At 47.3% G+C, this 16,100-nt stretch overlaps 4 protein-coding genes across 4 annotated transcripts; 2 read left to right on the top strand and 2 right to left on the bottom strand.

Moving 5' to 3' along the window:
- Positions 1 to 3,537: 3,537 nt before the first annotated feature.
- On the bottom strand, positions 3,538 to 4,014 carry T069G_09846 (uncharacterized protein; the record flags this gene model as incomplete). Its single annotated transcript, XM_056177056.1, has 1 exon — positions 3,538 to 4,014. The coding sequence occupies one exon, from the start codon at positions 4,012 to 4,014 to the stop codon at positions 3,538 to 3,540; it is 477 nt and encodes a 158-aa protein (XP_056025534.1).
- A 946-nt stretch (positions 4,015 to 4,960) lies between these two features.
- T069G_09845 (uncharacterized protein) lies at positions 4,961 to 5,974 on the top strand (the record flags this gene model as incomplete). The annotated part of the gene is made up of 1 exon (XM_056177055.1): positions 4,961 to 5,974. The coding sequence occupies one exon, from the start codon at positions 4,961 to 4,963 to the stop codon at positions 5,972 to 5,974; it is 1,014 nt and encodes a 337-aa protein (XP_056025533.1).
- A 1,798-nt stretch (positions 5,975 to 7,772) lies between these two features.
- On the bottom strand, positions 7,773 to 9,799 carry T069G_09844 (major facilitator superfamily domain-containing protein; the record flags this gene model as incomplete). Its single annotated transcript, XM_056177054.1, has 9 exons — positions 7,773 to 7,890; positions 7,956 to 8,040; positions 8,106 to 8,375; positions 8,438 to 8,540; positions 8,600 to 8,729; positions 8,789 to 8,916; positions 8,981 to 9,335; positions 9,394 to 9,549; positions 9,657 to 9,799. The coding sequence occupies 9 exons, from the start codon at positions 9,797 to 9,799 to the stop codon at positions 7,773 to 7,775; spliced, it is 1,488 nt and encodes a 495-aa protein (XP_056025532.1).
- A 1,302-nt stretch (positions 9,800 to 11,101) lies between these two features.
- T069G_09843 (uncharacterized protein) lies at positions 11,102 to 15,835 on the top strand (the record flags this gene model as incomplete). Its single annotated transcript, XM_056177053.1, has 7 exons — positions 11,102 to 11,585; positions 11,673 to 11,718; positions 11,767 to 12,860; positions 12,918 to 13,303; positions 13,357 to 14,308; positions 14,375 to 14,894; positions 15,034 to 15,835. 7 exons carry the CDS (start codon positions 11,102 to 11,104, stop codon positions 15,833 to 15,835), a joined length of 4,284 nt encoding a protein of 1,427 aa, XP_056025531.1.
- Positions 15,836 to 16,100: the final 265 nt, after the last annotated feature.

Raw genomic sequence — 16,100 nt, 5'->3', positions numbered from 1 at the left:
TTGTACTACGAGGCAGACGACCGTGGCACAAAATTACAACACTGGTTACATAGATAGGGGTTCTTGCATAGCGATGTTCTCTTGGTTTATTTAATTCAAGGAAGTGAATTAAGTTATTATTTCGGCTTTTACTTTTGCACGCGCAACTTGAAATGTTTAATGCGCTTTTCTAATTTTCTGTTGCAAGCTGCTCGCGGTCTGGTCAGTCCTTACGACGACGGACGAGCCGGGTCATACCGTCGTAAGGGTACATGTAAGGATGTACCTGGAGCGCATTAGGCAACAGCTTGACGCACACTGAAAAATTCTCTATATTGGCGATGTTTTGATAGCATCGCATGACTGGTTGGGCATTTTACGGTTATGCACCGCTTTAACTGCCATGACGAGAGGCTCATTTTGGAGCATAACACACACTCTCCACGTCTTTTGAGGCTTGTCAAGACCTTTCTGCTCAGGATGCTAATTTACCTAGCGCATGATGCTAGTATAAACACGGTTAGCGTTCCATCCATCTTAAGGGAAGTATGCGGGCACATTTACAGGTATATCCAATCAACATTCGACTATCTCGCCACACACGCGACTTGACCAATCGGGTTGTTCATTTTCCTTTTTCATATGTAAGACTAATAATTGGCGGCTTCTCACGGCTCCTTGGATGGTATCCAAACGCTGTAAGATGGAAAACACACTGCATATATGCACGAATGCCTCAAAACTGCCCAAAATACGGCAGGTTTCTTGTATACTTGTACACGCCAAGGCGGACTACCACTTGCTCTATATGCCTCTGAGGTGTGAAGCCGAGCAACTCTAGTTAATCTATAGTAGAGATGCGTCAAAAGAATACTTATGAAGTTTGGACTGCTATCGAAATTTGAACTCAGGAATATCCGTGATAACAATAAGTGGATGTAGCATGATATTCTGGTAAAGCGATATTCAGTACTGTGGGCATGGCGCATGGACAATGCAGTAGCTCTAGATAGATCTGGTGGCCCTAGGTAGATATGGTAGACCTGGTAGATGTAAATAGATAGAAAAAATATCGATAGATCTAAATAGACCTAAAAATGGATCACCACTGGTTGAAGTTACTTGATTTACCAGATGGATTGAGATGCTTTGCTCCTAGTCTCGTCGTGTGCGATGAATGCCTAAAAATAAAAATAAGAAGAATACAGGAACAGCAGCAGACAAGTCAATTCGCCAGCCAGATCGAGACCGCATTCTCCTCGTTTCAGCAACGCCCATGTCAAATCATATCCGGGACATCAGGGGTTACCTTAGAGTACTTTGGGATCCAGCATGATCATTTAGGTTTGAGCAAAAAGAGGACCGGCATGCATTTTTAGGGAATCGGTATGCGCTAGTCTTTTCGACTCTTCGATTGAGTTGGATGTACAAAACCCTCTTAACGCTTAAGCGGGTGCTTTCGGGTAGGATGAAGCCCATAGAACAGCTGACAGCCCGCGAGAAGGTTCGAGCAAAAGGATTCAAAGACTTTGTTAAGATTCAGAAGGGGGCCGCCTACATGCTCTGAAGAGTCATATTACCGTCTTAGCAGATAAATTGATAAGGCTAACAGAGGTAGGGTTTCCTGAGATGCTTGCCGGGGGCTACCTCATGGAGAGGGCTGGAATGGTGTTGAATGGTGCCGTGTACCGCCGATTATCACCTGCATCAATGAAAGTAAGTAACATCAATTTGGCCACTCCGAAAGCCCGCCTTCTGCAGCGGCTTTCCGACCTCCGCTAAAGGGAACGCTGGGGAATTCCTCAAGGAATGCCCTCAGTGATATTTTTCGGCTGTACTCTAAATGTTGAGGATTCCGATTCCGAAGAGAGCCAGTTTGACTCCAAGGAAATTGATGAATCTGGACTACCAGACTTTCAGAGGCGGCAAGAGATCCGAAAGGCGCGATCCAAACCAATTCTCGCTGCAGGGACAAAGGAGGTAGACCAAGTCGCCATGCTCGACTCCACAGGTGGCCTCGTCTGTCGAGATGCTGAAGGCCCTTTAGAGAGGGTCTCATATTCGCCTGCTCACCATTGACCGACGAACAATTTGAGTACGCGAAGGATCATCTCGATGAACCTGTGTTCCCTGGTCGAGAGCGGAGACCTCGCAATCCACTGTAGAAAAATGTGATATGTGATAGAGCAATTTTCCCGAGGAGGACTGACGGAATCTGCGGCTTCCACCTTAAAGTCCCCTACCTTAAGGCCTTGAACATACCCTCAGAAATTCTCAAAGAATTGCGAAAGGTTGCCTTGAAATTCACCAATGACCTGCCCACGGATGAAGACTTCTTACATGCTTTCTTTAATGGAGTTTCTACAACACTCGTCCAAAATAAATGCTGATTTTACAGCGATCGAAGTAAAGTCCACAAAACCTGGCGTCTCGGTTGGCTTCATTCTAGGGTGAGCTGGGTAGATTTAGGTAGATATAGTAGACATAGATAAATCTAGTAGAGATAGAGAGGTCTAGTACACAAATGCAGATCGAGTGGATGGATTGGATTCGCGAAACCAAGTAGTTGTTCTGTCAAGTTAATCCAATAGCTCCAGGTGATTGATTCGTTATACAGCAACACCAGAGGGGCTTGCAGAAAGCACAAGCAAAGAGTGGCCTAGAAGATGCCAATGAGTTGCCACAAGGTGCCTTCTCTATGAAGGGTGATTCTGGTTCATGCGTCTGGGGCACGGAGCGACGCCCTGCTGGTATTATCGAAGTAGGGGAAGACCAAAATGGGTGGAATCATATCACGTATCCTTGGCCATTAGAGTGGCTACTTGCATATATCAAGTCTTGCGGCTTTAAAGTTTTTCCGAATGAACTGGCTTAATTATTAAATGGCGCTTTCACAATTCACTTGCATAGGTATACACTGGTCAAGTAAGGTATTGGTATTTGATACAAGTCAATCAACTTCCCCAACGTAGCAATTCCTACAAAGAATTATTGGCTTATTGCTATTGAGTAGCGGCCATTTGAAGATATCAATGGGTTGCCGAGACCCAACATTAACCCCGTCTCGCTTCATGGTTCCCACTACCAACCTTGGCTCATCAAGTGCTTAGAAGTTTGAGTCGGCTTCAAAATGTCCTCCATAGTAACCAACTCCTTCTGGATCCCAGTACGGCCATCCGTAATAAGTATGTTTGGCGTAGGTAATGTCTTCAATCCGCACGCTCTCAGTTTATAAAAAGGCTGTCGAACTCGCTCTGTGTCCCCACGTAAGCCATGCTCTTGGTCGAACAAAGAGGATCCTACTCACGTTTAGATAATAGCTCAATCAACATTCATTCCCCCAGTTGTTTGCTCCTACGGCTTTGGTCCGTAATACATGTAAATTCAGGCGAAAAAAAGAAGCTGGCCAAACACGCCCTGGAAGGAGGGCCAACAATCGACTCCATGGCTCGCTCGAGAGTGGTTGCGCTCGATGTTCGAGCTGAAGACAGCTGAAAAGTGGCTGGCATTTCGGCAGTGTGCTCTGTGTTGGACTCCGCGTTGGACCTGCTGCAGCAATTACCAATGAACCATGACAAGCTCTCGAATTTCGCACTCCACATCATGAATATTAAAAGATTCGAGGATCAATTTGCATGTTCGTGCAATGGCATATCCTTCACTCCATGGTAATGAACGCGGTCTAACAGTAACAATAAGGGCAATAGGAAAATCTTTGTTAACTCCATCATCGTATCCAATACCGAAAAGGTCGATGGAGATAAATTGGGCAGCGCTGGCCGCGAGTGTGATCTGCATCTGTAGGGTATATATTGGGTTATTCCATATATGCATGAAGGCATGGTCTGTGACAGTTTTAAGTGCTTTGGGAGCCATATTTTCGGTGCCTGCGAAAGCGATCCGGTTGGGCAGCTGTCGTTTTACCCAAACATGGCTGCTTGAGCGTGCGACGAGTCTAGGGCAATATGTAAGTCCGTAGTAGTAGAGCTGACACTCTTCCTCAGTGGGAGGCATCGGAAACGTCAGTTGCTGCATCGTGTTGGAAGTTGGAATCGATGCTCAGTTGGATTGGCTGGGGCTGGCTGAGTGCGTGAGTGCTCGTTCAGGTCAGAAGAAATGCTTCGGTGATAAGCAGATGTTGGATGAAGTGTCTGGGATGTCCTGCCTTTAAATGGATGCTCAATGAGCAAACACAAAGCTTAAGGTGTTGTAAAAGTGCGAGGAAAGTAGCATGTACGATATGGGCAACTACTTTGCAGGCGACGTCGATTGCCAGTGACGATAATTCTCCAGCCGCCGAGTGAAATAATTCTTGATGGATTAGCTACCCAAATATTGTAACCAACATACATATACTCTATCTACATACCCAGAGCTAGTATGTCCATCTATAATAGAGTCTCCAATACACCTTTGGTAGCACTGGTCGCATTAGTCCCTTTGAGTTGTATTTTCACCCAGTTGCCGTCTCAAAACATGCCGTGCTGTAATTTTCCCTCATTTGGGCAATTTATTACGTTCATTACATCGGATATTTTCTTCCCCTGCGCTGTAAGCTCAGATATCGCAGTTAGTTTAAAGCCACTCATCGCAGGGAGCTCGACGGTCGTGGCGATAGTGAAGATAAATGCACAGTTTGGCGTGATATGTGGCGTGAGATACCACGAGCGATATAATTCGAGATGAATAATCTGGCAATCCGATCTCACTAAATAAATCGACAATCCTCATTGAATCGGATTTCTTTTTTTTTTTTTTTTTCATGCTGTCGAATTAACAACATCGCGGCGGACTTAGAACCATTTCATTTAAGGTTCTCGTTTTCTCAGCTCCAAGCACTGGGCTGAACCAAACCCCACCAAAGTAGCAAAAACCCGCATCTCCAAGACTTTTCGCCACCTCACTCTAACAACATAACTCAACTCATTCAGCTCTCTGGCATCATCCGCTGAGAACATTGAAATCAGCTCCAGTCATCATCATGGCCTCTCAGTCTCCTCTCCCCCCGTGGCTGCCCCCTCAGCTCACTCAATCCCCATCTCCAACGCTCCACGCTCTAAGCACGTCTCTCCTGCCGCATCTCTTCAGCGCAATTTCTCAAATCGGCGCCACCCTCCGAACTTCGCACCACGTCTCTCTCGTTGGATCCGCAAACTCTTTTGGTGACGATCAGCTCAACGTCGATGTCGCTTCGGAGAATCTCATGCGCGCTGCGCTTGCAAAGTGTCCGCTTGTGGTGAGAGCCAGCAGTGAGGAAGATCCCCAAGAGAAAGAGGTTCATCAAGGAGAAGCTTCCACTGTTGCTTCTTCGGATGAAAGGTTTTCTGTGGCTTTTGATCCTCTTGATGGAAGTTCAATCATAGCTCCTAACTGGGCTGTGGGCACAATTGTGGGAATCTGGAAAGGCGAGACGGCGCTGGGGAAGAACCCGAAAGACCAGATTTGTTCCGTGTTGGGAGTTCATGGACCACGTACAACTGTCATTGTAGCCATCAGGGAAGCAGATGCACCTCAAGGTTCTGCTTCTGCTGAGGGTGTCTGCTTTGAGCTGGGGCTTGGTAACAACGACAAGACTGAGCTCCTTAACGCCAACATTAAACTCTCTTCGCCCCCTTACAAAACCAGATACTTTGCCCCTGCAAATCTACGTTTTGCGGCTGACTCTTCAGAATACGCCACCCTCATTTCATCCTTCATCACTAAAAAGTATACGCTTCGGTACTGTGGTGGGCTTGTTCCGGATTTGGGCCACATCCTCACCAAAGGCCACGGCGTCTACGTCAATCCAGTGGAGTCAGCCAGCAAGGCTAAGTTGAGGAGGTTGTACGAGGTTCTTCCTATAGGTTTGGTGGTAGAATGTGCTGGAGGAAAGGCTGTGGATGAGAATGGAAAGGATGTTTTGGCCAAGGATGTGCAAGGATGTGATGAGAGGGGCGGAATCGTGTTTGGGAATACGGATGAAGTTGAAGAGGTGGTAAAGGTATTGATGGGATAATTTGGTTCCAAAGGCGTACTTTTCGCATCATAATTACAGGGAATAGAATGGGTACCTAGGTATGATAGAATAGATAAAAGTCATCAATGGATTGAATATTAGGCCTGATGCTATCGATCAGGCGACTCGGAGACCACTTTCTAGATCGCGACTCCTCTTCTCGGAGGATTTCACAATCATTGGCAGGTTCAACCTTCACTCAGCCTTGTAAGCTCTGGGCGATTCCCGATTTTCTAGATCAATGTAAGCTCTTGTTACTCCTCTTTCATCGCCAACAGAGTTTGACATGGATAGCTCCGAAGTCCACTTAATATCGAGACAACGATATAAACACGCAATGGGCCACGAGTCACAGACCACGACATGGACTTCGCCATCCAAGAGAAAAACAGCAGACCATCGCAAGACCACAACAGATACAGACACACTACCACCGGAAGTCTAGGGGACCTTAAGTGCCACAATATCAGATCCTAAGAAACGCAGAACCACATCCAGATCTTGCGACTTTACAATGGCTCAGCTGGTGCATTTCGGAGGACCGCCATTGGAGGAGGAGGCAAGCCTCTACTACTATGGGCTACCATCACGCCCTCGACTCATCGCTCGGTCAGATACACGTATGTGGGTGAACCCGCAAATGCCAGGCCCTATCACATTCTTGGGTACACAAAATATGTATCCAAGCGTCCTCCAACCTGTTGGTAGGCAACCCTAATTACACTAGCAGTGGAACGACGGATCATCCTCCCTAAGGGCTCAGATTCTGAAGGCAGTGGATGGGATAAATTGGACCGCTCTCGATATTCTACGAGTTGGATTGAATGGAGAGTATACACTCACTCTTATGATCGCGGTTCTTCCAGACTCACTGTCCTGGCATGATGGGCATCCAATTGCAATATTCGAGTCTCATGGCATTCAGGGGGTAGAATGCGAGATCCGGGAATCCGTTGTGAACCTCTGCATCAATGCAGGCCTTGATCCGGCGATGTCTGCCTCTGAAAGCCCCGATATCTCCGACACAAGTATCGTCCTGGTGGTATGGAGCTATCTGCCGAAGGCACCAACCCATTATTCCAATTTCAACTATCTTCGGGAGCAATATCAGAAGGAGATGCCATTTCTCCATCTACTACGTCTACCTCCATGTACTACATCTACCTCCATATACTATGTCTATCAGGCCGTCTCGAAACGAAGATTGCGACAATGGATAAACAACATATAGCTGGTACGGAATGTTTGTATCTCCTTGTCAAGTCGTCCTCTCCCTCAGGCGAGCATCAGCTACTAGCTCTGCCCTGCAGACACGTGGTCATTGGCCAGAAAACAGAAGGCATACAAGAGTACGAAACTCGGTTCGACTTTGGTGTCAGCGGTTCGCTATATTGATACCCCAGACGGCTCTGAAAAAGTATCCAGTGAAGAATAGTCTATAATACCAGCGGAGAAGGCTAAATCGCAGACGCAAGTAGCTTTTTTGACGAAAGGAGATTCTGAGTTATGCGTCTGGGATTTGTGCTAGCGCCCAGCTGAGAAACTATCGTCGAGCATAAGCATCAATAAACTGAACGATGTGGCGTACGCACAGCCGCTAGAGCGTCTGCTTAAGGATATTAGATCTTGTGGCTTTGAGGTTTCCTTAGTATAGAATCTCTTTATGAGAGATAATTTGATAAACAAAAATACAGATATGTTGACTCGCAAGCTTTGGGCCTTCCTGGAACAACTGTCGGGAACATTGAAGCTATATTCGCTGGGATTACAAAGGCAAAACTAACGACAAACAGAACCTTTACAGAATCATCTCGAATTCCGGGTCGCGATCGTCGCCAGAGCTGGCGTACTGGTCGTATTTGCCCATCTTCTTGTCTCGGTTCATCTTGGCCAACCAGAGCAAATTGGCCAAGACACTGTTATTAACCGTCAGTTATGCTTCCATACGTTCAGTGAATTCGTAGGAGAAGGAGTCACTCACGCAAACCACGCATAACACAATAGCCCCAGAATGATGGAATGCCCCTTGAGGTATATGGGCCCGTCTTTGTTTGGGTATACGAATGCTGTTGAAGTAACTCCTGCGTTAGCCACCATATTCCACAAGAAAAGGGCCAGAACATTGACATACTTGCAACAAACCCTCCGCAATTCGCCACGGCTAGCTGAAGAGCTGATGTTGTTGCCCTCTTATAATGCCCTGCCGAATTGTTCGCGTTCCATACTAACACACACGGTACGGAGCTGTACATTCCCATGGCCATGAGACAAGTCATTGCGAAACGGACGCTGGCAGATTGGACGTGGGCAATCGTTGCGTAGCCGGCGATAGAAATGGGCAGCATGACGAGCATGGGAAGCCCTCGTAGCTTGATGCGGTCGGAAATCAGGGCGACGAAGACTGTTTGAAGTCACGGTCAGCAGACCAAAGTCTTAGGGATACAACCATACGCATGTACGTACCAGTTGTAGGAGTTGCTACAGCGTAGGGAATGACAGTCCACAACTGTACTTTGTTGGCGTTGGACGTAATCTTTAGATCGTTGACAATCGTAGGCAGCTTTACCTAGTTAGCGCAAAACTTGCAGCTCTGTACAGGGAAATTGAAAATAGGAATCTGCTTACAAAAAGACCAAAAGAATAGACACCCGAAAGGAGGGCGAAATACGTTGTGGATGTGAGCCAGATCTGGACATTGAAGAGGCCACGGCGAACCTCTGACCACTTGAACGTCTCCTCAGCTTCAATCGCTGGACTAAAGAACATACTTATTAGTCTAGTTCCTTGGATCATATGTAAAAGGGAGTGGTATACTTGAAGCGACCTCCGTTGTCGCTTGCTAGTCGCTCAGCGGCAAAGTCTCGCTCTTCCGTTGAGAGGAACCCGGCGCTCGCGACTCCATTTGGCAACGCAACAAATGCAATCAACCCAGAGACAATCGTCTAGTTATTTGTTAACAGTCGGCTATGCCGATGACAATTTGAATCTGTGAAACGTCCGACTTACCAGCAAGCCCTCGATGATAAAGATCCATCTCCAACCCTCCAGCCCGCCTCTTGGCCCAATCGCCGACAATCCTCTGGCCAAAAGGCCACCAAATGCCCCCGAAAGGCTCGCGCTGGTATAAAAAATCCCTATTCGAAGGGCTAATTCGCCTCGAGTGTACATGCTGGACAAATACAACACGATGCCCGGGAACAGGCCGCCCTCGGCGATGCCCAGCAGCGCTCTCACGGCAGCGAAACTGCCAAATGAGCGCACGAACCCCAAACACATGGTTATAATACCCCACGCGACAGTCAAAGAGGGCAGCCAGATACGTGGGGAGACTTTCTTGAGGACGAGGTTACTTGGAAGCTCGCTGTGACAGAGTGAATCAGCATTGTTGTGTTTGGTGATTGGAGAGAGAGATGGCACACCAGGCAATGTATGTGGCGTAAAATACGGCCAGACCTTGTGAATACTGCTTGTCTGTGATGCCTAGATCGGCTTCGAGGCCGAGGATTTTGGCATTGCCGACGTTGGTCCTGTCGAGGAACGAGCATAGTAGCAGGAGGGCTAGAGCTGGCATGACCCTGCGATATTGGTGAGCATTGATATGATTGCCAATTGTGTGAAGAACGCCATTAGTTGCAATGGCGGTAGCTGCTTCTGATTTCACAGATCGCGTCTGAGAGCCTACCTCGTGTCTATTTTGAACAGAACCCTCTTGGTCATGGCAGCTGTTCGCTGCGGATCCTGTCCGTACCCCTCCCCATGCTCAATCTCATTATCTTCGTGCTTCTCATTGTCAAAGTCCGCCTTGTTGTCCTGCGACGCCTTCATTGCGAAAAGATGGCCAAAACCAGACCGCCAGGACTGTTGTCGAAGAATAGAAGAAGAATTAGAATGGCGGGTGGAGTTGAACCTCGACCTTCCCCAGCTTACTGTACTTCTGCCTGCAGGGATTGATTATCCGCCCAATATTTGCCAGGGATCAAGGGCGGAGTAAAGCATACCGAGATGGATGAGACATTGATGCCCTCGAATCATTTGGAGGCGGCAGTTCAGTCTCTCCGTAACCGACCTCTGGAATTATGCGGTCCTGCATTACCCCGCATTAACCCTGTCAGTCACGTACAGGATTAGAAAAAGGGAGATTTTTGTCTTGAGTGCCGTTTGTTGGGGAACCTTGTCGGTGTGTATGAATGGGGAGGGTTTCATGTAGATCTGGGTCAAGTTTGTTCAGCTCAATTGGCTGTGCCTAGGCCGGCTCGAAGGCGGGGATAGCGAGGCAGTAGTTGGAGATGGACTCTGAAACTTTTGACCTTCATTCACTTTTGCGGTAACATGCAGTAGCGGTGAAGTATGCAGTCAACCGCACATAAGTGAATCGACCATGGATCGCCCATATGTCCGCTCTCTGTGAGCTAGTTAATTTGCAATCACTCTTTCGATCACTTCAGTTACAATGAGTGGGAATATTCTGGAGACAGCGGAGTGGAGTTCTTGGTCAGGTTGCTGGCCTGTATATAATTACAAGTACTAATTACAAATAATAGTGATGACATTTATTTTATTTGAAATAAACAATATCTTTACAAAATGAATTTAATAAATTAGTATTAGTATAATTTAAAATACACAGAGGCTTGTAGGGACTTCGGACACGGCCGTTTGCACAGGTTCTCCACTGTCCAACCTCCGGGCGGTGGGTCCGGATCATTAGTGCCGGACACATCAGATCCACAGAAATATACCACCCGGCAAAAAAACCCGGGCGGTGACCCGAAGACTAGCTAAACCCCCCTTCCTTCCTCCTTCCTCCTCTTTTTCTCTTCTCTCTTCATCGCTTCTGCCCCTAATAGCGGCTGCTGTCTTCTTTGAAGACTTTGCGACTGAGCTTTTCCCGCTTTGCAGCAGCTAATCATATATTTGATCAAGCAGTTGAGACACCAGTCTCGTCTCGACTCAATTGTTCAGAGACGTCGACAAGATTCACGACCCATTCCATTGAAAATTCTCACGACTGTTGGTAGGCTTTTATTTCGACCCAACAGTTGTTTATACAGTCCACTTTTGATCTGACTACTAACAAAGTCAGCAGCCCCAGTACTAATTTATCCATCGACAAGGCAACCTTGGGCCATGACCGACAACAAACGGCCAGCCTCCGCGCAAGGGGGCGACAACGAGCAGAAGCGAATGAGACAAGACGAACCTCATGCTACTCATGGGCAACCAGGCTCATACCAGGCTCAGATCGAGGAGAATGATGTTCACAAGGCTAGTTCCGATGATAAGGAATCATCAGATGCGTCGACCAAGGTGTCCAATGATGAAAATTCAAGGATGATTACCAAGGAACAGTGGTTAGCCGGATACCCGGTGTCGAAAACACAGCTTCCGGAAGGAATGACGATTAATGAAGATTTTCACGCTCCGAAAACGGTGGCTTTGAGCAAATTGGACCTTGCGACCGCCGTCAAGAAATGGCAGGAGGGGCACAAAAACCGTCCTCGATATGCGCATTTGTTGAAATTTGAGAATTTGCAAAATAACAAAAAGCTTATGGCGGGGTATCTTGGCTTCGATACCTTGCCAGAGTTGTTACACTTTGCTGATTTCATAGGTATGTGTTTCTCCTCAAGCAGTTTTGCATCAGGAAATCTCTGGATAGCGTTTCATCAGCTCTAGGTTGCAGCTAACATGAGTACAGTGCCTCAAACCATTCACCCTTTGATTGAAATATATTCTCGACATCAGTAGAAAAGTACCGCAAAATTCCCCATGGCGATGAGTCTCTAGAGCAGATTCAAGGATCTTGACAGGGAAGGCCCGTGGTTGAAGCCGCTGCTGAACAACGGCTCTGAAAGGTGCATCATTCTAAGACCTGAGGGAACCAAGGCGCTCATCACCAATCCAAAAGAGGTCCAGCTGAAGGACATCGACACTATTTTGACATTGTTGTGCGCGGCATATAAACTCATGACGGCAAACCCCAAGAGATTCTGTCAGAAGTCATCAGGAAACAGCGACGAGTTTACTTGGGACTTCCATCATGAAGATTGGTTCCGCGCGTACGTCGCCATTGTTTTCACCAAGAATCGTCGAAGCAAGACAACAGAAGTCCCGGAGCAAGGGCCAATGCGCTATGTAGGTGTTCGCGGGATAGCTGAAAAATCGGAAATATACGGTTATGCTACACTCGACGTGATTTCATCAACCCAGACTTTGGAAGAAGGATACTATTCCAGCGCTGCCGTGGAGATTACGAAAGAGATGGCCTTGTTGGATCCCGAACACAACAAAGAAGCAATGCAGAAACTAGAACAGCGTGCCTCGAATGAACAAATTGCGCGCGCTCTAGATGCCATCGACAGCATCGGAAAGAAACCCCAATCCACACGAGAGTCGCTTGTTGGAAATGATGACAGGATCCTTGAGGATATTATTTCTGATGAGGTTGCCAATACCCTACATGCCACCGCCCCGGGTATCGACCTCCACCGAACTTTGATGTCTACTCTGTCAAAAGAACACCAGAGAGCGGAGATGACTGAAAAGGAGCGCCAATCGCTCATCGACCTGCTTCGACAAACATTACGTGAGTACAAGACAATATCGCCTCATCCGAACTTATCGCAAGGCGACCAATATCAGCTACAGACCATAACCACGGCTGGCGATGTCACTGGTCTTGCCGATGAGAGCGGGACTATGGGCAGCGACAAAGATTTGGACTGCCAACTGGATTCGCTCCGTGCTATGAGAGAGCTGCTGGGCGAAAACATTCCTGAAAATCAGGACTTGGAGCAGATTTGTGAAAGTCGAGGGATTGATCTCGCAACTTTGGAGGTAAACCCTCACAATCCAAGTGTCACTGCAAAGCCCCCACAGATTCCAGGTTCGTTTCCTACTCTTCGCGCCTTTTGTATCATTTACGCTAATAACCATCCTATAGATGCCCATAGACTTGCAGAACTTCTCTCCGGCAAACTACGTTCTGCCATGCTACTCAGCGACTGCGGCACCGGGAAAACCTTTGTTACCCTCTTGACTCTGAAATTTCTGCTCGATGACCGCATACAGGCTCATAAAAAAGGCGCTCTCGACCTCTTAGATGGTGATCGCGTGTTCAAGCCGAACATCATCTTCGTGCCCTCCGCCACTCTCAGCCAATTTTTTTCCGAGGTCAATTCTTGCTGGGCAGGCATTTTTAACATTTACTCTTTCTACCAGTCGCGCTCGAACTGCGCAAATACTGATCGAAAGATTAAGACCATTGATACCCTCCAAGACCTCCAAAAATATGTCGATCGATGGGCCAAGCAGCATCAAGATCCAGAGGTAAGTGCAAAAACCATTTCTTCACTCTTGATTCTAACCACGTTGTGCCATAGACTGGTCGAGTCATCCTCCTCACTGCATACTCGACTGCGACCAGGCGTCTTCTTAAAAGACGCGCAGGCAAAAGCCTCACACGCGATCAAATGGAGCTACTATCTTCTCAGGGAGACGCCATCGATTATGACAGACAAGACGAGGAGATAACAGAAATTTTCGAGGATCCACCAGAGTGCAATGATGGGGAGAAAGGAGCCCGACGGATTGATAAATCGACAGTAGCATACATCAGAAGAAGCGAGAAAACCCTGACCAACGACATGTGGAACGTTGTTGTTTGCGACGAATGTCACCAAATCAAAAACCCTGGGACCAGGGCCAACGAATTAGTTCGCCAGCTTGACCGAGAAGCTTTGCTTCTCGTATCGGCCACACCGTTGCCTAATCACGTAAGAGATATCAGCGGCTATTTGCGAGTACTTTGGGACCCAGCTTGGCCGTTTGGCTACCAACAGAAAGGTGACGCTACGAATGCCAATGCTTTCTTTGGAGATTTAGTATATGATAGCCTCTTTGACGAGTCCATCAAACTTGAAGTTGGAGAGCCTCTGACACTGAATCGTGTTCTCCATGGCAGAGTCAAAACGACATCCCAGCTATCGCCAAGAGAACTCCGTCGAGCCATGGAGTACAAGTCGTTTGTGGAAGATCAGAATGGTCCAGCGTATCTTTTGAACCCCAATCTCTTCATGGAGTTCGCCAAGAACAAGGAGTATGGGACATGCGTCTCAACATTAGCTGTTGGCCCAATTCTTAAGCTCCTCTCAGTCCGACGAGGTATGCTTACAATGATGACACTACCAAATGGTGACGTAACGTTTATGGGCAAGGGCATCGCCGGATTCAAAACAGAAACTGTGGAATTGGAGCATTCAGCAGAGGTCAAGGCTAAGCTCGCTGCACATATCAACATCTTAGCGGACAAATTAATGACTCCAACAGAAGCGGGTCCTTCTGAAGTGCTTGCGGGGGGTTATGTCCTTGAACGAGCTGGAATAATATTTAACGGTGCAGTATATCGCCGTTTGTCATTAGCTTCTACTGACGTCAACAACATCAAACTCACAACTCCCTCCATACGACTCTTGCAGCGGCTATCTGATCTTCGGCAAGGCACTGTTGGCGAAGTACCCCAGAGGTTGTCGACTACCGCACTATTCAATACCGCTGGTGTTGCCCAAAATCTAGATGACGACTTAGAAGCGAGGATTAACACTTTGGGAATCGATGAGTCCGGCCTTCCAGAATACCAGAGACGGAAGAAAGCTTGGAACGCACGTTCAAAACCAAGTCTTGCTGCAGGACACGAAGAAGTTGATCAAGTTGCCCTTTTTGATACTACAGGTGGTCTCCAGTGGAACTTTTACAACACCCGTGCGAATCAAAAGCTTGGGTTTCCGCCTGATCGAGTCAATCAGGTGAGATATGTCGCTTGGGACTCTCCCAAGTATATATATACCGTTCTTGAGGCACTGGATGCACAAACCAAAGGCGAGCGCTTGTTGGTATACACAAACAACCCTTTAACATCCCAGTAAGTCACCCATCCCGTTGTTATGTCGATTAGTCCCAGGCTTTTTTTTTTTTTTTTTTTTTTGAACAGTTGTTGGCCTTCTCTCCTGCTCCCACATTTTCCTACTAAATGACAGATGGACTAACACTTGCAAAAATAGAATGGTGAATGCTTTGCTCGTGGCTGCAGGTGTCCCTACCCTTCACTACATGAGCCGGAACTCCCAAACAGAGCGCGACAAAGCCGTTGAAGCTTTTAATGATCCAGCTACACCTTACATCTGCTTAGTGACGTCGCTTCAACTCTCAGCCTTCGGCGTGAACCTCCACAAGGCGTGTCATCGCGGCTTGATTCTAGAGCAACCAATCAGCCAAGCAATCCTTCTTCAAGCTCAAGGTCGACTCTGGCGTATCGGACAAAAGCATGATGTCCATTGGAAAATCCTCTACTCCAGAGACTCCTTCGACTGCTACATCGAGTCGCATAATCTTGAAAAGTACGCTACAACTCTTGCAGCTGAGAGTGGCATTGATCCTAGGATCAAAGGCGAAGCAAGAGTCATATGCGCTTTCGAAATCATGCGACAACATTTGGGCCAGTCTTGCTCCAGGTATAGCCGGGCTCGTGTGGTATGGAGTCAGATGGACAGCCCTAAGCTAGAACACGAAGGTCTCTTCTATTCTGCACTTGCACAATACTTTTTCAACCACCCTGACAAGTCTGACTTGGTCGGGAAACATAACATCAAGGAGATCGCCAAAGCATGGAAAATCGGCCATGAGATCACCTCAAGTATGGCTGAATCTCCAATTCCTCTAGAAGATGGATTGGTTCTGGAAAGCTACGAAGAAGCAGATGATGAGGATACTGCTCTTGGAAAGACCACTTCGCGAAAGGAAAAGGGTGAAAGGCATGGCAAAGAGGCACTCACCAAGAAAGCAAGGGAAGTAAAGCTATATTAGCAAGACGTTTGGGACTGAGATTTATGTATGATTTCGCGATCCGCTACGATGTTGTAGTACCAACACATAAAAGGGGTGGCTTTGGTGGTGGGGGAAATCTGGCTTGGCCCGATGTCAACAAAAAAGCTCATCTGAGGCACGCCTAGTAGGATAACTGTTGCGTCGATAAGACGTCTTGATTTGTGATTTCCTTGTCTTATTTCATAGATCTAGCTAGAGTCGGCAACAAATGTAATAAGAATGTAATGTACAGAATATCAGGCTT

Source organism: Trichoderma breve, chromosome 6, assembly GCF_028502605.1.
Source record: "Trichoderma breve strain T069 chromosome 6, whole genome shotgun sequence".
NCBI classification, from domain to species: Eukaryota; Fungi; Ascomycota; class Sordariomycetes; order Hypocreales; family Hypocreaceae; genus Trichoderma; species Trichoderma breve.
This window is presented reverse-complemented; position numbering and strand designations above follow the sequence as displayed.